Source organism: Empidonax traillii, unplaced genomic scaffold (assembly GCF_003031625.1).
Source record: "Empidonax traillii isolate 1590-97213 ecotype Southwest subspecies unplaced genomic scaffold, ASM303162v1 scaffold1:size7828297, whole genome shotgun sequence".
Taxonomy (NCBI): Eukaryota; Metazoa; Chordata; class Aves; order Passeriformes; family Tyrannidae; genus Empidonax; species Empidonax traillii.
The window spans coordinates 617,493-640,178 of NW_020955194.1; the positions used below are offsets into that span (position 1 = coordinate 617,493).

The following is a 22,686-nucleotide window of genomic DNA, read 5'->3' on the forward strand; positions in this document are numbered from 1 at the left end:
GGAGGTTGGAAGAGTTAAATTGTGGGTGCTTCATCTAAAATCCTGGAGGAAGCCCCGTTCTTACACACAGGGAAGGGATTGGTGCCATCCAAATGGGCAGCAGACTTTGACGACAAGGTGCAAGGGGTATTTACATTTTTCAACAAATATTCAGATTCTGTTACAGGAAATGATGTTTCTTTTCCTTGAAATTGGCTTCCATGGAGCTTGGTCCACTGTTCACTGAAATCATTTCAGCTTCTCCCAAGTAACTTAACATTCCATCCACTTTCTGAGCTGAGAATATTGCCTTGTATTTCTTAGAGATCATTCAAGGATAAGAGCGTATGGATATTATTTGTCTGTTTATAGTGTCTTTCTGCTACTCATTTCCTCCTCCAGGATTCTCAGTACTAGAGCTGTGCTATTTTTGGAAGAGAATCTGTCAGATGACATTGTGTGTTTAAAGAGCATCCGTGACAGCGTTCTGCCGTGGTCACTCTGTTTGTTACATGCAGGTCCCAGCGAGCACCACATCTGATGGGGTGCAGCAGTGCTGCACGTCCCTGTACAGACAGATCCACGAGCCTGTTAAGCTTGTCATCTAACTGTCATTTTTTTTCTTTTTTAATATCGTATAAAATAACAAAGATGTGTTAGGCTGACACCCTCCTCCAGGAAAGGGGTAGTTGCAAAGGCTCTGTGGGAAATCTTGCAGGAGCCTGTGTGCTCTCAGCTTGATTTGCTGGTAAATGGACAGTCTCAAATTGCAGTGTAGTCATTCTTTGGGAGACAGAAGTGCTAAGAAGAAGCTGAGCACATCAACTGTTCTGCTGACAGCAGCTTTCATTCGGCAGCAGAGTTTTACGGAAGAGGTGGAAATGCTTTTTGGTGCTGATAATTGATGTGGTCCCTGCAAGTGTGTAATGTGTGATCTGAAACAGAAAATCCATCTCTTGAGAAAAATTATCTGGCACTTGCTTTGCAGGTTATGCCCACTGGAAGGGTCAGGTGCTGAATTCAGACGAACTTCATGAACTGTATGAAGGACTGAAGCTGAACAAGGTCAACCGCTATGATTATGTACTCACAGGTAAGATGAGCTTGTTCCTTGGAGTTCTCATGAGATATAAACAGAACTAAAGAAAGATAAACCGTATCCCTCCTTATTGCAAACCAAACAATTAAAATTTCCCTCCTTTGATTCCTCCTGCAATTTCACCTGTATATTATAGTCTCAGCCGCTCGTGCTGTTGAATTTGGAGCAGCCAGAGCTCTCCAGCCTGAAGGTTGTAACTGGGTGGGTAAATTGATCCCCTTGTGTAATTTACAGACTTGTACAGGCCAGTCATGTACAGGCATACTTAATGTTTTGGGAGTGCCTCTCCTGGGAAAAAGGATGAGGAATGTCAGAGTGTTATTTTAAAATCTGTGAGGAAGACACGAGTTTAACCCTTTCTCCTAAATCTGCAGCACTGGCACTCCGTGGTACTGCAGCGTGATTTTATACACAGTTGTATGTCCTTGATTTTTTCTTTTTTTGCTTGATCTTTAAGGTGTAGTGCTTGGACACAGAGCAAAGTATCAGCAGGGTTGGATTTTGGGTTTGACTCTGTCATATTTGTCTTGATTTTGTGCTCTTGTTACTCTTGTAGGTCATCCGAGTGAATACAGTTCTGCAGTGTTTTCCTTTGCTAGCACTAAGTACCAAGTGTTTATAAATACAGGCAAAGAGAACTTCTTGTAAAATACTTTCTAGAAATGAGAGATTCTATGTGGAGTTTTTATTAAAGATTGCTTCTCGTCCAATTCCTGCTTCTCAAGAGTAGGTTACTGATCAGGTTTCACCTCAGTAGACTGAGTTGTGCATCTGGTTTAGATTACAGTATCAATTTTTTTATAGCAGTGAACAGTCACTTTTTAAAGTTAAGCAGAAATATATAACCAGATTGAATTGATTTCATGGCTTCCACACGTAGGGAAGTTCTTTATACACAGGGAAAATTGGAAACTTTAAGTATATGGATTGTAACTCCACATCAATCATTCTGGCTTGAAGGGTGTGGCATGTCTGAAGAGTTATTGTCAGGGCTTTTTCAAGGAATATCTCTAAAATAAAGGAGACTAAATAGAAAGTAGATTGAACTAAGGTTAAGAAATTAATTTTGGCATAAATGAATTCTTTGTGATTGAGGAATAGATCAACACCTTTCTTTCCTGGAAAGAACTCACACATTTCCAGGAAGAACACACTGTATTGCAGGAATTTTCAGGAGATGTTAGCATCCAAAAATTCTAAATAATGTTTGAATATTCTGTTAGCCGAAATGTTCCTTTTTTATTTTACTTCCAACGCTTGGAAGAGAACTCTACACCCTTTCTATCATGGTCTTGTACTGGCAAAATGGATTTAAGAGATTAAAAGTGGGAAGATGGAAATCTTTAGCAAAAAGAAAATTCAGAGAAAAAGGGAATCTTTATTAACATGCCTTTTAAAATAAGACTTGTGTTGTTCAAGTTTGTTTTAAAAATCTCATTGGCTGTAGACATTTTCAACATGGACAAAAAGAAGGAGTGGGTAGAAATTTCAGTAATTTCTTAATATCCCGTAATGCTTCCAGGGTTTTATTCTTCAGCTGCACTGAGACTGAACTTAAAACTCAGGTTTTTTTCACTCAGGGCCAAAAGTCATATTTTTCTCTTCAAACAGGAACAGCCATTCACCATAGTGCACAACTACCTTGTACCTCCAACAACCTGGATATGATTATTTACACTGAAAACAAATTAATTTCTCCACAGAGAGGATTTTATTGTTAATTGTATGTCTGATGACTGTAGATATCTTGGCTGAGATGGAAATTATTGTCTTTAGGCCCATTACACAAAGTAACACTCTGTTAACTTTTGTGACTGTTGTTATTTGTAGATCTTGATATATTTGTTTCATTTACAGTAAAAGACTCAAGATAAGACATAAACTCCAATTCAGTGTAATTGTTTTAAACACCTCTGTCAATAATGTTAACCCAGCTGTGTATTTTTTTTTTCAGCCATTCTATAACAAAAATCTTTGCTTGGCTCTTTTTCCTGATTATCAGCATTTCATAGATGTAAGACAAAGCATTTTGACCTAAAATCTGGGAAGCTTTTTCCATTTCTCTGCAACATCTAAGAATTGATCAATTTTGTGAGTTAAAAAAAAAATAAAAAATCTCCAAAATGTACTTTTAAATATTTTAGTAGAGTGGACATTTCCAAGCTGAAGGTTTGAAGATGGTACCTGGCTAAAAATAATAGTATTAAATAAAATAAATTAAAATAAAATTTTTAATTAATGAGTGTTGCAAATGAAGTTAATATAAAAATTAAGAAACATCCCTAAAATAAAGAAATTAATGTGTAAATGAGAATATTGTGATTAAGGCCTTAAAATATAGTAAAATTTATTTTCAGCTTTTTTTAACTGCTAGGTCTAAAGCATAGGAATTTTATTGGTACTTTGACCATTGCTCTAAAATATTCAAAATTAAATCTCCATTTCATTTATGTGTTGGACTTTATCAGCACCAACATTAATAATGATAGTAACAAAATTGCTTCAAGACAGAGTATGAGAAAAGTATATGGAAATTAAAATATTTCCTGTTTGCTGCATCATAAATAATACTTATTAGACTGCTGTTTTGATGAAAAGGAAAGGGTTTTTTCCTTTTAGCCTGACCTTTGTTTATGTAAGTTCAAGCATTTTGAAATTGCATGAGCCCTTCATATACAACATATTTAGTAAATGGATTCTTAAGGTTGTATTTGTAGTTGTCTGAATTTGTCTCCCACCTATTTTTGCTGAATGAGCTACTAAAATACCTTTATTTTAAAAATGCATTTATCCAAAGAATGAGAAGTATGCAGCATTCCTATCCAAAACTAAAAACAGAAGAATTATTCATGAAAATAGACTTAAAAAATCTCTTTCTTTTTTTTTTTTTTCCCCCAAAGGGTATACAAGAGACACATCGTTTCTTGCAATGGTGGTGGATATTGTCCAGGAGTTGAAGCAACAGAATTCCAACCTTGTATATGGTAAGGAAGTGCATTACAATCCTTTCTGCTTCATCACTGCGTGAGCATCTTCTGCTCTGATCTGGGGGCTCTCTGAGGCTCCGGGGGTGTTTAATTTCAGTGTTGAGGGAGTTGGCTTTTTATCTTTCTGATTTTATGCCTTTCAGTGTGTTTCTTGCTTTATGCTGCCCAAGGGAGAAGGGGACTCGAGGACTGACAGTGTGTATCCAAGAAAGGATAAAAATCCCAGCCAGCTGCTGCTGGTGGTAGTTCAGAGGCTGCCTGTGCTGGTCCCAGTCAGTCAAAAGCGGGATAGACTCTCCTCTGTTGCCTTTCCATGGCTTCATGTAACATCCCATAAGTGTCTTTGCCTTATAAGCATCATGATTCACCTTAAACTCCAAGGCTTTTCTTGCTCTGGTGCCTTCTGCTGCAATGTGGGAGCAACAGGCTCTAGCAGCTGTCCTTATTAACACGTTATGTCAGGCTTAAACCTGTGGGGAAAAAAAATCTCCTCTTTCCTTCCTGAATATCTTTCAGGACTTTTGAACATAACCAGTGTAGGCTTGAACTGAGCAAAACGTTTATAGAGTGACAGGGCAAAAGTCAGGGAGGATTTGGTGGGATAAAAAGCTGTGAATCAGGGGTTTTAGCTGTCATCTTCAGGTTCAGTAAACAGTGTGGTCAGGAAACGTTTGGAAAGATTGGCAGGATTTGCAGGTGTCATTTAGCAAAATGTAGCAAAGAGGTCTTCACTGGGTTTTGTTGCTTTTCAGTCTTAACACTGTTGCAGTCTCAGATTCTCCAGAGCCTTGTATGAAAACTAAGGACTGTTGGAATATGAGCAGGAAGGAACATCTCGCTGTATAGAAGAGGAAGGAAGTGGTCAGATGTCAAGATCACAGCTAGGCTTCTAAGACCCTTTATATTTAATAAATGGATTATAATGTAAGGAACATACTTTTAAAACGTAAAACAAATTAGCCTCTTTTTATTCATAGAAACTTCCTTAAACACCGATTGGATTTGTATTTCTTCTTTTATCTTGCCAAAGGCTCTTTTAATATAATGAACAATGTTCCTTTTTGAAGTACAGTGTGGCTATTTCCATCCTCTGAAACTGAGGACCCTTGGAATACATTGTTAATACTTCTGGTGATACAGAACCCATCCCAAAATTGTGTTAATATTACTGTTCCAAATATGAGTTCATGTACTTTGGCATGGATTTTCTTATTGTTTCGTTGTGATACACTTTTTATTTAGTATACGCACAGCATTTCGGTGTGTACGTTTGGCACGTATTTTTTTACACTAAAGCAGAAATGAGACTCTTTTCAGAGCTATTAGCTTCTCCCACATTTCTTCCCCACCACACTGCCATTCCAGAGTTTAGGGTTGGTGAGTGAAGGTGAGGGATCTTTGTGTTTTCCGTAACAAAAGGCCCTTTACTCCCAGCACTCAGATCCCCTCATCCTCACCATCTTCAGACATAACAACATGGAAGCAGGCAGGAGAGGGTGATCCCAAACTTGTTAACTGTTTAAGACATGGCCTCTTTAAGGAGGCCCCCTATTTAAGACTCTTTCAGGATTGGCAGCCACCAGTGACAAATTTCAGGCTGAGTGTGCTGCAAGAGCTGTGAAATTATATAAGCTATGAGGTGCTCAGTGCTGTTACCTAAAACTTTTCCCTCCAACCGGGGTCTCTACAACTGTATCCCATTTCTAAACCTAATTTTATTCTATTACAGTGTGTGATCCAGTGATGGGTGACAAATGGAATGGAGAAGGCTCTATGGTTAGTACTCATCTGTTTGGATTCTCTGTGTAGTGAATGTTTGTTTTATAAAGGTCTATAAAGATTTGTTAACTTTTAAACACCAAAACTGAGCTACTTTACCTAAGTGTGGCTTTGAATCCCAGTGAGTTTGAGCTTTAATTTCTTGTATTTGAATGAGTTTAGTATGTGGGAGGAATGACAGCTGCATAGCCCTGGGATTATTTCAGACTCTCTGCTGAGACAACAGAGGGAATACAGACCGTGCCTACAGGAAAAGATCCCCCTGCTCTCCCTCCCTGTGTCACTGGAGTTCTCCTATCTTCTGTCAGGAGCATCATTTTTGATCAAAACTAGCAAATAATTTCAGTAAAAATGCCATGAGGGAGGGTTGCAGTCCCACATCTCAGATGCTGCTCACAACATCTGACACTGTTTCTTCTTCCCTAGTATGTGCCCAAGGATCTCCTCCCAGTCTACAGGGACAAAGTTGTACCTGTTGCAGATATAATTACTCCTAACCAGTTTGAAGCTGAGTAAGTGCTTCTTTCCTTTTCTAGCCAAATAAACTTGGGGACAAAAGCAGGGAGGGCTGATACCAATTATTTTATTTGCCTCACTGTAGTGCCTCATGTATGTATGTTTTGGGGTTTGGTTTTTAGCTGTTACTTTCGAGTGGTGCTTTTCAGACAACCTCAAATGTTCCGTACTGAAACCATTAAAAAAATCTGGAAGCTATGTGAGGAAAAGATTCTTCTGGTTTTCTCCAGTCTCTCATTTTCATCATGACTTCTTGTTATCCCCAGAGGCCTGTACCTAGGACAGGTTGCACAAATTCCTTCCCCATCCCTCCCCATTACTGTGGAAATTTTAATCACATGTCAGAATATGAAAACTGAGATAGCTGGGTTCAACCCCCCAAAACTGGATTCAGAAATACCACCACATCAACATCTCATAGGAGCTAAGAATTTAAATGCCTCCTGCCTGTCCTATCTGCATAGGACTGTGACTCTTTGGTCAGGAGATAATCTGTTGTGATACATCACAGGCTGTGCCCCTGAGGGGAGGGAGCAGCTACGTGGGAGATGGAGAGAAGCCACTTGTAAGGGAATTTTTGTGGTGCAGGGATCTCTAGAGCAGGCAGGTTAGGGCTGGTGTGAGTCCACTGCAGAAGCACTGTGTGTCTGTGCACGTAACCTTCAAAGGCAGCAGTCTGGTCCAGCAGACCGTGAAGCTACAGAAGGTTTAGGCCTGTTTGGTGCAGTCCAAGCTTTCCTCCTTTCAGAGGATAAACAAAGCAGTCACTGCCTGGAGAACTTGTGCTCCTTTTAAGATTTCTGTTTCATTCTCAGGTTACTCACGGGCAGGAAGATTTACACCGAGAAAGATGCTGTAGAGGTAAGTAGGCAAAGGGTAGGATGTGTGAGATCTCTTTCTGCATTCCTGCCTGCAGTGCTGCAGTTTGCAGTTTGTCTATAACCTTGAAGTCACTTTGGCCTCCATCCTTTCTTTCTGTTTATCAATAAAGTTCATGCACTCCAGGCACAAAACATTTCCTGTTTTAGTGTCAGACTTCTACAGAAACTTCCAGAAAGAGATACAGATAAAGCCATTACATCAGTAATGGGTAGATCTCTGTGAGGTTGCTTTCCTGCAACATAAGAAGAGAGGCAGCAGCACTTGTGGCAAGAACCCAGACACTGTCAGTGCTGTGGAAATGCTTTGCTTGGGGTGAAAACCCTGGGTGACCCTGGGCATCAGGAACCTGCTCGGGTCTCTCTGCTGTCCATGTGTGAGTTGTGCAGCAGCAAGGCTGAGTGTGAGGACAGCTTTTCCTCCTTCTCCCAGGCAAATCCACAGCATTGACAGCTGCTGTCATTGCCATACAGAGATGATAGATGGCCTGCAAGTACATTGCATCGAGGTGTAAAGATTTACCCTTTCATACAAACTGAAGAAAATAAAAAGCTTCAGGGCTCGGTGGTGAAGGACAAAATAGGAATGTGGTTTTATTGATGTCTGGAGAAGGGCTGAGCTCTTTGTTTTGTTGACCAGTCAAGTGCTTTCATAATGGACTGGTGTTATTCCTTCCAGTTTGGTTTTGAACTTCAAAAGAGCACAAAATCTTTAAACAAACAGCAGCTGCAGTGGCACCCTGGAGAGTAGCTGGGGTTCTGTCAGCCCAAATGTTTGTTGTTTTTTTGCTGTAGCGACGTCAGACAACATGGGTTGCTGACCATTGATTCACTGCAGGAAGCAGCTAAAAAAAAATCTCAGTTCTTTTAGTTCCCACCCCTTCCCCCCAGTTTTACATTACCCCAGTTTTATCCCCCCCACAATTTTACCTTACCCCGCTGTGCTGGGTGAGGGTGATGAGCTGTGCTTTATGCCACTAACTTCAACTCAGTTCTTCCATCCTCATCCTCATCCTCACCAGTGGAACCATGGCCTGGAGGAGAACACGATTAGCTGGACAGTAATTAGTTTTAGATTTGCGTGTTTCAGCTGCAAACACAAGTTGCATGTGCTGAACAGTTGTGCAGGTTAGTTTTCTGACTGTTTGGTGTGATAGCATTTATTTGTGATGGGGTTTAAAAAAAATCTCTTCCAAAGAGGTGGAATTATATTTAGGAAAGGGAGCATTTTTAAAATAGTGGCTTGCAGGATATTATATTTTAATCTGTCTCCCCAGCTGCATGTCACATCTAGGTCTGTCCTTCTGAGTACTAATCCATGCTGGAATTTGTTCCCTTTTGAGGTGGTAGGAATTCTGGCATCAACTTCCATGGTGACATGCTTTCATTTCTTCAGCAAGACTAGTGATGACAGTATAGCCATCTAACATAAAATTAAATGTGATGTAATATTAATGTAGAAGGGACTAAGTCCTACAACTAGAAATAGTGGAGATTAGGTTCTTGGTGAATTGTGACTGAGAAGTGAAATTTAGTTTAATATTATTTCACAGTTTGATTATGTCAGGGTATGCTGGTGGATGTATTGCTTCTTTAAAACCCAACTGATGTCTGTGCAAAGAGGTCTGACAGTTAAAGAAACCTGGAGGCTTAGACAAGAAAGAAAAGCAATAGAGAATAAAAAAATAGCAGAAATAAATCCGTCTGCTATGAGTCATAGCTAGCCTGAGAGGATTTTTAGTTAAACTCTGCTGGGAGAATTAATATTTTATCTGTGTTTTGTGCTAAACTCATTAATGAAGTCATTCTTTCTTTGGTGAAATCAGAATAACTTCTGTCTGTAGTAACCATTTGTGATGTCAGAAGTAGTAATGAGTTGAAGTGAGGAACACACAGAGTGAAGATACACATGGAAAGGTATATCATTTACAGGTGTAATTTTGAGGTTGAAACAGAGTGAGAAAGGAATATTGAGACAGGCACACTTGATCCTCTGCTTTAACTTTTTAAATTTTTGCTAACTCCTAAAGTAGTAGCTAAATAAGATTTCAGGACCTGGACTTGTTGGCTTTCTAACAAGTGTTTCAAGGTGCCAGCTCAAGTGAACGTGTCTGTGAATTTGCTCTCCTGTTCTTTTGATAATACATTCTGAAAACATGATGCAAAAAATCTGATCACGGCTGAAACAGAGTATTCTTTTCAGAGGAGCATCCAGAGATAACACAAACAGAGATGCTTGTATATTTTAACAAGTGTGTACATTTAAATGTGGATGTTTTGATTCCCCTGTTTCACAGTAAAGCCCCTAATTCAAGTGAATTATTTGAGCAGAAACTGTTTTTTCTCTTTACAAAACATGCCCAAATAAGGTGCTGGTCAAAAATCCTAAGAATGATGCAAAGTTTATCCAACACGTACTGCAGTCACTGATTCCTGCCTGTTTGTACCTGGAAAGGTAATGGATATGCTCCATGCCATGGGACCAGAGACTGTGGTGATCACAAGCTCAGATCTGCAGGCACCCCTGGGAAATGACTACTTAATTGCTCTGGGAAGCCACAGAAAAAGTAAGTCTTGAGCTCCTCCTTTGACTGTGCTTTCTTTTAACTTGTCTCTGCTTTCAGTTAGTTCTTGAAGAAGTAGTTTCATCACACCCATCTGTAGTGCATGGAAGGAGCGTAGATCCCTAAGGGAACAACTTTTCCTACAGTAATATCAAGGGGTGGTGAGGCTGGGGCTGCTCCATGGGGGAAGACAACCTGGGAGCTGAGTGTGATCCATAGCACAGGCAGAACAGCCACAAGACTCAGACCCACTGTGTCTGAATGAGGGGAGCAGGATGGGTCCCATCATCAGAAGAAGGTGAGACAAGCCAGGTCTGAGATTAATCTGGAAAATCCAATTATTAAGGCAGGACAGCAGGGCTGAACACAGGAATACCTCCAGCATAACTCAGGCAAGGGTGCTTGTGCCCGAGCCTGAGCTTCTCTGCAGCTTCTGGGCAGAGGGTGCATGGTGAGGGGTGTCCTGGGCGAGTTTCAAGGGTTCTTACAGCCCCTAGTATTGGCCCTGAGAGTAGTGGTGGTATAAAACAGGAACTTGGAATGTTTTGAATAATTTTCTGAAATATTACACTGTCCTGTTAGCAGATTGTTCCTCCCTTGATAGGTTATAAAATATCCTTCTGTTTCTTCTGTATATCCCCTTTTGTTCCATCACCAAGATTCACTGTGTTTCAGACTGTCACATAGTGTTTCCACCTGCGAAGGGCACAGTTATGAGGAATGAAAAATGAAAGTGCTGTCTACCTCCTCCCTCTTAAATGAAGTATGAAGAGTATATAAGTTGTAAATGCTACCCCAAGTTGGCCAAGTTTTGGCCTCTCTTTGAAAGTACAAGGTTTACAATACTCCCTTAGCAGCTTTACATTCCAAACAACAGAAGAATTCAAATCTGGTGATCACTTTTAAAAGGATTTCTTTTTAATTTCTAGTAAATGCTATTGTGTTAGTTGCTGGGTCTGTTACTAAATGGTCTATTTGTGTTACAGCTAAAGCAGATGGTACCAGGATAACACAAAGAATTCGAATGGAGTCTCCTAAAGTGGATGCTGTCTTTGTTGGAACAGGAGACCTGTTTGCTGCTATGCTTCTGGCATGGACACACAAGCATCCAAACAATTTGAAGGTGTGGGAGAAGTTACCTCTCTGCAAGTTTAGACTATGTTTCTTCTGGGTTTTTTATGGCTTTTAATCTGTGACATTGTTTAAAGACTGTTTTGGCTTTTTTTCCTCACCTCAGAGGAAAAAAAACCCCAGAATTTCCTTTTTGCCAAAAGGAGCGTTGAACAGTCACCTTTGCAGTTCAGTTGGATTGATTTTGTAATTTTGCCAAATAAGATGATGCTCTCCCTAGAGAGAGAGACTGCATACATGTTTGTAATTACATTTTTTTTATCCTCATGTCATAATAAGCACTGAAAGTAATTTCTTAGATCTGTTTTTCTGTGTCTTTCCCTCAAGGATATAGAGTCCTCAATATGGGTATATGATTTCTAATACCAGTTTTGGGAGAATTAGCTCTGTTGGTTAGAGAATTAAGTAAAAAACATTTTTTCCCCAAACTCTACATTACATAGTTGTCATCCTGCTCGTGTCATCAGTCATGTTTGCCTTTTAATAGCCATGTTTTTGAAGTAATAGTAATATTAAACTAGGCAACTGAAGTTTTACTGAAACCTGAATTTATTATGTTGATGCAGGTGGCGTGTGAAAAGACCGTGTCAGCCATGCAGCACGTTCTGCAAAGGACCATTAAGAGTGCAAAAGGTAATTCCTTCAGACCCTTGTTCCCGTGTTCTGTCTGCATTTGCATCAGCAGAAACATCCAGAGAGCTTTGTGGGTTCCCTGAATAACGGCAGCTCTCAGTGCCGAGGCAGCAGGACGAGAGCTTGTTAAGTCTTGTCTGCATGTTCCTTACTGTGTCCTCCAAGCCTGTCTTTGACAGCAGCCGACTGCAGATGTCACTGTTTAGCTTGTAGTGGGACCACAGTCGTGCTGACTGTGCTTGACTCAGCTCTGCAAAACAGTAGCAGAAGAATGCGAGGAAATGCCAAGTTTGATGTGCAGGAGAGCTTCTGTTCTCAGTGTAGCTCACTCACTTTCCCCTGGAGTGTGTATTTAGTCCTGAGAGGGGTTTATCAACAAATAATTTCTGGCCCTGTGAGGAGGGATTTTTTTTCAGCTTCTATCCTCTTGGAATTCCCGTGTCTTTCAATTTTTAAGGAAATCCAGATGGGATCTCTGGGTTCTCAGAGCATGTCTGTGTGACCTTTCTCATTAACAACAGAGCCGTATTTCTTTCCTGGAGAGAGGTACAGAACAGGGGTGATAAGAAATCACAGTGCTGACCTGGATCTTGTACCTTGGAAGACTTTAGCAGGGGGTTGTAAGGGAGATTGGGGAAGGGAGGAAAGTAGAGAAAACCATGGGATTACAGAAACATGCAACTTGTTTCTTTTTATATTTCTGTTTCTAATGACATTCTGATGTCATCTTTTTAGCACAAGCTGGCGAAGGAAACAAACCAAACTCAGCCCAGCTGGAACTGAGAATGGTCCAAAGCAAAAAGGACATAGAAAACCCAGAGATCATAGTGAAAGCCACCGTGTTATAAAGGCTGTACGTCTCCAATAACGCACAATGTATTGATGTCCTCATTTCTTTCCTGTAAATTGTAATATTTGCCTTAGATCTGTGACAGAAACCTGACTTTCATGAAATAGTGCCCAGCATAGGCAGATATCCACTCTCAAACATATGTGCTGGCCTTGCTCAGTTTAAAAAACAAAACAGTTAGTGTGCATTTGAGCATATTCCAGGTACCAAAATGGCTGTCGGATTCACTTAGTCTGTGTAATCACCCAGGGCAAGAGAGAACAGTGTTCCTGCCTTGCCAAAGACTTTAGATGTGAATTTGCTAATGGAATGCTTGACTGACTGGAAAATGTATTTCAAGGTGGCATCTAGTGCCAACGGAGCTGGCTCCATGCTCCCTTCTCCTGGAGATGCCTGGTTACCTCCTCGAGTATTCAGTATCTCAGCTGCTGCGAAACTAAGCAGGGTTAAAGCTACACACAAAAGTTCTGGTTGTGTGTAGGAGTACTTTGAAGATGTTTGGCATGTTCACTACTCTGAAGTGACCTTGAGGTGTCATTCATGTCACTGATTTCTGCTCCTGCTTCTTGTCTGTAAACAAACACACAGTTTGGGACTGGCTGCTTATTTCTCATGTCCGTGGGTACCCACACGATTTTCTTCCAAAAGCTGCTCCAGAAACACCTTCATTGATAAGATAATACTTTTATTCAGTATTCGCTGATTAGAAGTTTGTAGTTCTACCTCCAAGGCCAGGTTTGATTCTGTGTTTTTTTTTAACTAAGGACAAACATTCTGTTAAGGACAAAAGAGAAAGCAGCTCTTACTCTGAAAGGTGCCTGCCCTGGTTTGTACTTAAAAACTACATAGAGCACTTCCGCTTAACAATAGTAAGCACTGTAGACAGGCTTATCAATGAAGCAATGTGGGTAAAGTATTATTTTTGTTTTAGTGAGTTACATGTGTTTACCAAATGCAGCAAAACATAGAAAATTACCTTGTTCGTAACGTGAGTCTCTGCAGCCAGTTAGAGATGACAGAAATGCATTGTTATTAGTAATGCATCTAAACTTCAAAAATGTTCTTCATAAAGCTTCAAAAATGGGATTCTTAATAATTTCAGTGTCCAATACATCACACCCACATCCTGAACCAGTGGGACAAGGTCTGTATGGGACCCATGTTCTTGATGTCCCAAGACGAGGGAGGTCTAGTGTGCTGTTCACGTTCAGTTGAGGAGCTTTATTTGTCTCAGACTGCGTAATGGGATTAAAATTGCATTTCTGATTGCAGGAACATGAAGAAAACTTTCATTAGAGGAAAATTTTTTCTTGATTACCTGAGTAGGCTTAGGAAACTCACTCTGGGGTGTCCCCAGATACCTTTCCTTCATCTTCCTCCTCACACCTGCCTAACTGATAGACTTCACTTATCCCATCATTTTTATGAATTTCTGCCATTGTAAAAGTTGTTTTCACCTAGTAGAAGACTATTTTATTCATGACGTAAATTTTCAGCTGAATAGGTTTTCTTTCATTGAATAGTTATCCTAATTAATAAGTCTCTGAAATCCCTAATTTTTAATATCTTTGAAGCAAATGAAATCTAAGAGGAATGTGTTTTGCAGCAAGTATAAGAGGCAAACTTCAGGCTTTTGCTCTCAACAACCAATATTATTTCCTCTCATGCATTTGACATAAAAAGGGGAAAAAAATCATATGACTTAAGAGTTTTAAGGGAAAAAAACCCAACAGAAATTATCTACAAAATGTGACTCTACTTCCACTGTTTTTAGTAATCACTGTAATGAAATAACTTTCTAGCAATAATAATTTTGGTGATGCGAACAGTTGCTGAAATTAGCAGTCCTTAACAGAGGTAAGAGCTCCTGGCTAATATGCAACATGTAAAAAGATACAAACTACCTTAACAGAATGCATAAATATTGATGGGAAGCAGTGAAGAAGGAGCCAGGCTCTTCTCAGTGGTGCCCAGCAAAGGGATAACAGGCATTGGGCACAAACTGAAATTCAGGAAAGTCCATTTAAACATTAAAAAAAAATATATAATTGACTATGAGGGTGATCAAACACTGGCACAGGTTGCCCAGAGAAGCTGTGGAGTCTCCATCCTTGGAGATACTCAGTGCTGACTGAACATGGCCCGGAGCTGCACTTGGCCCTGCCTGCACGGGGAGGGTGGACCAGATGGTCTCCAGAGGTCCCTTCCAACCTCAGCCATCCTGTGGTTCTGTGAAGCACAACAAACTGCCTTTCTTTGCAGAGCTGTGTCTTTAAGTTGGTGCAAATACTTCTTTTCTCCCTGCAGCACAAACTTCCAGATGGGCCAGGAAATAGCTCGTATTAATATTTTGCCCCCTTCTCAGATAAGCTGCTGCTTGCTTGGGCAGTTGTGCCAGGAAAACAGTTACTTTTTTCCAGATAATTCCTTTCAGCGAAGATATTTAAATGCTGTAGCTAGTGGTGCATTTCAGCAGTTGAACACTAAAAGGTTTTTAACTGCTTTTAATATTGATTTACCAAGCATTGTGTGCTATACTGCAGACATAACTACGAGCTTATTTATCTTTTACAATCAGACTATTTCATGGGGAAGTGTATAATCCCTACTATCCTCTTGGGAAGAAGGGATCAACATACTGAACTTCCCTACCTGTACATGCCATGGTCAATGCCCTTTCAGTAAGTGTGAGACAGCAGGATTTTATTTTGCCACTGGAATAAATAGACCTTCACAAGAGGATTGAGAGAAAAGCAAGGGCTGTTTCCCTGAAATAAAGAAGCCTGTAATTTAGAAAACTTAAAGCTACCTTGCAAACAAGGTTTTAATTGTAAAGCATAATGAACAGTGATCAGGCCATAAAAGAGAAGGTGATTATGTTTGTTGAAGCAGCTTATACATGTCAGCTGTGATCTTTTCCCACTGCTTCAAAGAATGGATCACTTGCACACCTTCCTTAGAATCTGTGACATATCCATGTTAACAACAACAAAAAAAAGAATATTAATACTAATGCTCAATTTGCAAAATTCGTATTTCACAGTAGCTGGGTCCTGTAGCAATGGGCTGCTGGTTTTGTCTGCTTAAGTCCCTGGGGGTTGCTCATGTGATCACCTGTTTTAAACTCCTGCTGACCTGGTCTAAATTAGGTCAGGTTAGGTCTTCAGTGAAGAATTGGGCTTAACGTCACTTGCCAGGAACAAACATCAGAAATGATCTGTAAATATATTCTGTAGCTAACACTGTGTAGCCAGGGCAGTCTAACAGTTATTTTTAAATGCCAAGGTATTTACTTACACACTTAATACTTGGACGCATTTTTATTTGTTCAGGGTTGCACGGAGCTTGTGTGCAGAACAAAATTTCAGAGACCCAGCACAGTCCTGTCCAATGTTTTGTTCCCTCCTCTCCTCCTGCACATAATACCTGTATCTTTTTCTGAGTTCCTGCTGTCTGTCTGGTGCAGCTGGAAAGTGTCTCAGTATCAGACAGCTGCCCACTATTTATTTAAGGGCTCGGGGGAGACTTTTCAGGGTTGTCTGATCCGTTTGCAAACCTCTAGTTAAAGATAAAAGGTTAATCTGAACTAGCCTAGCTCCTAATCGATGACAGAACAAGCACTTTAGCCCAGAGAGTGGAATCTGTAACTAATGGATAATCTTCCATGGCCGTCCTAAGAGCATGAAAGGTGTCTGTAACCCAGAGTCCAGCACCCAGCTGTTCGGGACCCGTGACCTCACGTGTCCGTGTGAGGTCGGTGGCACAGGACACTCCTCGTGCTGCAGCTCGTCCGAGCATGGAAGAGGTGAATTCCTTGTGTTTGCATCCGGCCGACTTCTTTAGTTCTGCTTACTGGAACTAATTTTGTGTTGGGTCCCTCCTTTTTTTTCCCTGGAATGGTTCACAGTGTGTGTGTGCTCAGCCATTTCAATTGCTCCAAGCGCACTCACTTCATTTGCGGACCCCTTATGCAGGAGAGACCAAAAGTTGTTTACAAACCCATCTACTCTGTCCTGGGCCAGGATTGGTCTCCACGTGAAAGTTCCCATGTGCATAAAGACGTTGTGCTGAAATCAATGTTGTTCCCACTCGATACAAACACCTTAAGAAATCTGCAGTGTGAATTGTTAGTGTTTCTTTGCTGATTTTTATCGTAAGAGGGGAGAATTCTATGATTAATGTGTTAAACAAAAGAATCAGAGGACCAAGGTTTCCAGCTACTCATACTGCCTTTTGAGTATCTTAACTGTGTCTTGATTGGATGGTGTTAATTTGTTGTCTGAGACTGTTATGGTGATTGTATTGATTGATTTTACTTTAAAATATGTGTCAAGGAAGATTGTAATAAAAGCATCTACGTTTAATATACTGTGCACACACAAATTGTTAGATCCTGTTTTTAGATAATGTTAATTGTTTCAGAATCAAACAGCACAAGAATGGTTTTATAGTCTTGCTGAATAAAGTGGATGTAATTAAATATTTCCCTAGTTATGTCCTAGTATAGAGGTAGGGTAGTTAATGGAAGAGCACACATTTGTGCCCTGCAATCATCTTACTGTAAGATATGGACGTGGAAGTGAGTAACATCCTTGTTGTCTTAATTTTTATTTTTTTTTTTAAAGTTTCATGGGAAGACAGCTACCGGCATTCTGCACCACTCTCTTGCATTCCTCTTGCTTGCATGTGTAGGAACTCATGGTGTTGTGCTCTTTATTCCTGCAAGCAAGGTGAGAAGAGGGCCTTGGAGAAAGAACCATAACTCATTTTGAGATCTGTTTCTTGTACGGAATTTAGCTGCACTCCCCTTCACTGAATTTTTACCTCACTATGTGGATTAGAGCATACAGGACTGTACAGTGGGAAGCAATTGCTCCTCATGTGGGAATAAGTGCTTCTGTCAGCACTCAGCAGTGTCCCTGCAAGAGGGAGAGAGCAGGGATCCAGGTTAGGGAGAGCACTGACCATTGGAGAGGGTGCTGTGTCATTACACTTAGCTCCACTGGAGAATTTTGGCTTGTATTTATACTAAATAACCACCCCTCCTGAGTAAAGGTCTTTGCCCAGTTAAAGAGCACTTTTAAAGGCTGAGACGTGTTACAAAGTCTGGTCATTCTGGTACTGAAATATTCCTTTAAAAATGAAAACACAGCCCCTTCTTTTATATCCCATTGCATTCTTACTGGCTTAGTGACCTGTTAGAATGCCAGGATAAGATATTCAGAGCTGTACTTTCTTCATGAAAGACGTTTGCTTCTGGTGAGAGGCTGCTGAACAGTTCTGTAGCTTTCTAAAACACTTCCATTCAAGACATATATCAAAGCTCTGAGATGTTCAATCACAGCCCCAACTCTTCTCTTTTAAATGAATGAGTAAACCAGCGAGTTTACACCTGCATGCAGGAGCAGATTTCAGGTAAATCCATGAGGTTCAATCAGACACTGCAGGAAGGGCACTGAATGCAAGGGAGCTGCTATTTTGTCTGCAAGGTTTCAGTGGAGACCAAGCGAGTTCTCACCATTTTCCAGAAGGCAGGAACGTGGTGTGGCATTCCAACAGCCAGGGAAGGCTCCCCTCTGCCTCACCAGGAAACCAGTGCCACCAGTTTGGTGCTTTTACTGCTCCAGCAGCAGTGGGCCTGGAGGCAAACGGGATACTCCTAAATGTTCATGCATTCCTGACTTAGTGCCTCCACAGTGCAAATAAAGGTAATAAACCCCCAGTTTGCAGAGCAGTGAATAAGGCAGCACATTATTCAGAGAGAGAGAAAACCAGCAATATGAGAAGGCTGTGCCATATGTTACCACTGAAATCACTCTTACCTATTGCCCTCGTGGTTGCATTGCTGTTTAGAAAAACTCTGTGTGTAGAAGAGTGTAATATATGTAGTCTGTGTGTGTGTGTGTGTGTGTGTATGTGTGTGTGTGTGTGTGTATGTTGAAGCTTTATTTGCAATGTGGTTAGGGGTGGGAAACAGAATTTTTGGGGGGCTGGCTGAGTAGGCCTTCAGGATGTGAGCAGAAGGTCTTAAAGAGATATATTTTTATAGATTGTGCTGAAGCTTTGGGTCCCAGCCACACGTAGCCTTTTCTTCCAGAGAAGTAAAATGGTTTGGAAATAAAAGTCAGGTGGCTGTAATATAGTAGGGATAGTACAACCCCACCAGCCCTGGACAAACTGAATAACTTAATAAAAGATGCCTTTTTAAGTAATATTTTTTTAGTGCTGAATTGTTAAACAAAGAAATATTTATGAGCAAACTTTCTATGTAACTTCAAGTTTGTGTGGTGCTTTGTACTGACTAGGTGGACCTGTTATATGTTTACACATCTTAATGATTGTCCTCGAGGCGTTATGTAGTAATTCAATGACTTTTATGCCAGAAAAACAATGAAGTTCTGTGTAATATAGCAAATGATTTAATTTCTAATGAAATTGTAGGCTTTTTAGTGTTTGTGTACTTTTCTGGTTGGCAATTATGAGTTGTATCCCTCTTGCAGTGAGGCTTGTACGCTTGATTGTAGAGAGAGGCAATAGGATGGTAGATACCATTGTTTATAAAGAAAACCCTAAATATTGCTACCTTATCCATTTTAAAAATCAGGTGAGCTTTGTGGCGTAAGCCTGAAATTTAGATTTTTGCATTGGAATGAAGTCTCAAATACATCTGTGATGGGTTAAAAACTGGTGATGGATTTGTGTAGTTAATTAAATAAGACTAGGAGGTCTTCAAATATTTAATAAATGTACAAGTCAGGAGACTGGAACAAAATTGGCTCGTTCCCATTATATGAACCTGACTGAGCTAACTCACAGCTTGTGCTGGACGTGTGCACAGACAGATGAGTAGCCTAAAGGGGAGAAAGTAAAGATTTTTTTTCCTTGTGGTTTAATGTGAAGAACTGTAGTTGGGTCATCTGAATTCAAATTCGTAAATACCTTTCAGAAGAGCTGAGTTACCGATAAAATCGCATTCGGTCAAAAGGCAAAGCTCTTCGTGTGGTTCAAAACCAGAACGTGATTTTTTATATCTTGCTGGACTTAAATGAGTCTTTGTTTTCTTATGGCTGGCAGACACAGGGCTAAAGCACAACTCTCCAGATATATTTATCTTTTTGGTCTCCCTAGAAAGTGCAAGGTCTGCAACATAAAGGAGTTTTCTGAGCACGGCCCTCTTCTAAATGTTATTAGTTGGTGATCTGGGAAAACTGAGCATCACTTACTATGTCCCTTTTAAGAAACATGGCAGCATCCTCACCACCCTTCTGAAAAAATCACTACTGCAAAAAAGTAGAAGAGAATTTATCACAAGTTTTTCTCTCAAGAGTTCCCGAATTCTGAGAGGTACTTCTGCTTTGCTAAGTCAGCAGGAAAAACGATACCAAGGATGAATAATATATCATAGAGGGAGGCTGTGGCAGGGAACAGCTCTGTTGTGTGTGCTTCACTGTGCCTGGCTGTTCCTCCCGTGGGAATCTGGGGGTGCAGGATCCCTGTGGTGGTGGTGGCAGAGCGATTATTTGCCTGCATCCTTCCTCGGGGGAAATGTGGAGGAGTTTATTCCGAGATGAGGCTGGTGTGAAGTTGTTGGGCTGGTTGTTTCACAGGGCTGTACCAAAGCTGTGCTTGAGCACAGCTCTGTGTGCACTCTTGAGATGCTGCTTTCCTGGCCGTGGTGTAATCTCCTTAGACTTCTTCTGTAGGCCATGGAGAACCAAGGGGCTCTGAAAGTGCATAATTCAGATTATTCAGGCTAGGTTCTTGTTTTGAAGAAGAGAAAGGTAGAGAATTACCAGCTGCTGTGATAGATCTAACTTACCCAGCTCATCTACACCCTGAAACTGTGCCCTAACCTTCCTCTGCCATCACCTGTCCTGGCCTTGGTATTTGCCTGTACCCATAACAAGGGAAGCGAAAGAGCCAAAACCAATGGAGAATTTATCCAGTCAAAACCCTTGAGGTTTTAATCTCCTTTAGTTCTTTCAACCTTCTCATCCTGGGAACAGATAAGTGCTTGTGCTGCTGCTGGAGAGGCGCTGGGACGATGCAGCTGCTCAAAATGGGGGAGAGTGGGGTCGCCTCTTTTCCCTGGCAGTGAGGTGCTGGGTAAGCAGGGCCTAACTGCAGAGCTGCACTGCTCATGGGAAAGAAAAGGAATCTTTGTGAGCTAAGTACTTGAAAGAAGAGCTGCAGATTTAATAGTTTGGTGTTCTCAATCCAGCCCCATTCTTCCCTGTATGGCAAAAACGTGATAGCACTAGAAGATTTGGTGTGGCTGTTCTTAATGACCTGTGTGATGCTTGTGCCCAGCAGAGTAGAAAATGGCATTGAAGAAACCAGTGCTCTAACTAGGAAATATTGTAGGAGGATCCAGGTGGAGAAAGTTTCAAGTCTGCTTTCACAGCACTTGCACGGTGTCAGAGTTATCCAGGTCTGGCTGTTAAATTTCTTTAGGTAAAGAAGAAATCACATTAATAAGTCAGTAGATAAATTTAGTATTTATTTTTGTCTGGAGATGTTTAAATCTTTCCACACCAAAGGTCTCTGGCTCATAAGGGATTTTCAGAAGATGCCTTGCCAAGTGGGGTGACAGAGCCTGTCACAGCTGCCTGGGGGCACAGCAGGCTTCTTGTGACACACCGGTGACAGATGGCACTGGGGTGCCACCTGCAGAGGGGCACTGCTGGCCCTGCATTTGGTACAGCACATGTATTCACCTGATTAATAGGTGAATTCCTGTGTGTGAATACCTGCTTTGCCAGGGAAGGAACTGTAGGGCTTGCTGCTTGCTGGAGCTGCAGTGATGGAAGGAAACACTGGAGAATTCAGCACCACCCAGTGATCTTGCCATTTGCTGTTAAGTGTTTGTTGGTGCAATGTATCCCTTTCAGTCTTGTTTTCTTTCTGGAAGATGGGAGGATGACAGCCTGCGTGCTGTTTTAATGTGCTTTTAGCTGGCTGAATGTGAAACAAAAATCAAGATTGTTAAAAATGGAGGGGAGTGATAGCTGTGAATTTGCCTAGGACCTAGGTGAGTAGAGAAACTCTGAGATTTGTCTCTAATTCAGAAATAATTCAGTATTGACCAAAGGAGTGCCATGTCTTCAATGGGCAGTGGCACCTGGAAGAGGCCAATATTTAGGGTTTTTGCCCAAAGCACATTTAGCCCTGCTCTACTGTTTAGTGAAAATGCCCAGTGCAGATGCCACCAGAGCCTCATCTCGTGGAGTAATGCTGTAATAAAGAATGTGGTTTTCTTGTGCAAGTCTTAACCTCTTCTTATGAAAATAACACACAACTCAGTATTTTCATGGTGTATAAGTGAAATGTAATTTTTTTTTTTCAATAAAATACATTTCCTTTCCTAAACGTATGTCTGTTTGGTTTTTTCCCCTTAGTGATGTTTCAGCTCTAATTGAGCTTTGGCCTTTTGTGTCTCCTCCTTACATGTGTAAACCACAGCTCTGTACTCTTCCTAAGAAGCCTGACCTCATTTCCAGAGATCATACAATTTCTTTTTCCTCTTGAGCTCCACAAGACTTCCCTGTTCAGCCAATCTGGCCTGCTCCATGTGCTTGACTCAAAACACAGTGGAATCACCCGCTCCTGTGCTTCTAAAAGTTGATTCTTAAAGCCTGACCAGCAGTTGTGGACTCCCTAAGCGCTCAAAAGCAGGTTCTTAGAGTACTCTTATTATAAACAGCTCCCTGAATAGCTTAAAATTTGCTCTCCTGAAGTCCAGGGGAGCAACTCTGCTGTCCTTTTTTCCTCATTACACTGAAAATTTTATACTCAACGTTGCACGATTGCTGTGGCCAAGGCAGCCACCTACCATCACATTCCACACAAAGTCCTCCTCCGTCCACAAACAGCAAGCTAAGGAGCTTCTGGAGTTGTCTCAACTGTCTGTGATAAGAAGTTATGTCCTACAAACCTCAAGAATTTCCGAGAGAGCTGCTCATCTCAGCAGTGTGATATTCCAAGCTGATGTCTGGGAAGTTGAAATCTTCCACAGAGATGAGGTTTATTAGTCCAGAAGTTTCTCCTAATTGCCCACTTTATTGCGGGTTTTAATATGAATATATGAAAGTACAACTTTAATAGAGTACCTTGGCAGGGTTGACTCTATCACTGACTACGTGGATGAAGCACACATAAGAAAATCAGATTAGAATCAATTTAGGATGATTTCCACAGAGATGCAAAAGGGCAAAGGATATGGATACAAAAATATACTGGAGAAGACGGGTTGAGCAGCACTTAATCATTG

The 22,686-nt window shown here is 40.9% G+C and overlaps 1 protein-coding gene across 1 annotated transcript in view; it reads left to right on the forward strand.

Annotated features, from left to right (window-relative positions):
- Positions 1 to 18,625, forward strand: part of PDXK (pyridoxal kinase) — a 43,872-nt gene extending 25,247 nt beyond the window's left edge. The window contains exons 3-11 of the mRNA XM_027878647.1: positions 968 to 1,072; positions 3,979 to 4,062; positions 5,795 to 5,841; positions 6,271 to 6,356; positions 7,176 to 7,221; positions 9,694 to 9,805; positions 10,789 to 10,925; positions 11,500 to 11,566; positions 12,302 to 18,625. Coding sequence (XP_027734448.1) covers positions 968 to 1,072; positions 3,979 to 4,062; positions 5,795 to 5,841; positions 6,271 to 6,356; positions 7,176 to 7,221; positions 9,694 to 9,805; positions 10,789 to 10,925; positions 11,500 to 11,566; positions 12,302 to 12,414 — 797 coding nt within the window. The 3' untranslated portion in view covers positions 12,415 to 18,625. The remainder of the gene's footprint in view (positions 1 to 967; positions 1,073 to 3,978; positions 4,063 to 5,794; positions 5,842 to 6,270; positions 6,357 to 7,175; positions 7,222 to 9,693; positions 9,806 to 10,788; positions 10,926 to 11,499; positions 11,567 to 12,301) is intronic.
- The last annotated feature ends 4,061 nt before the right edge of the window (positions 18,626 to 22,686 follow it).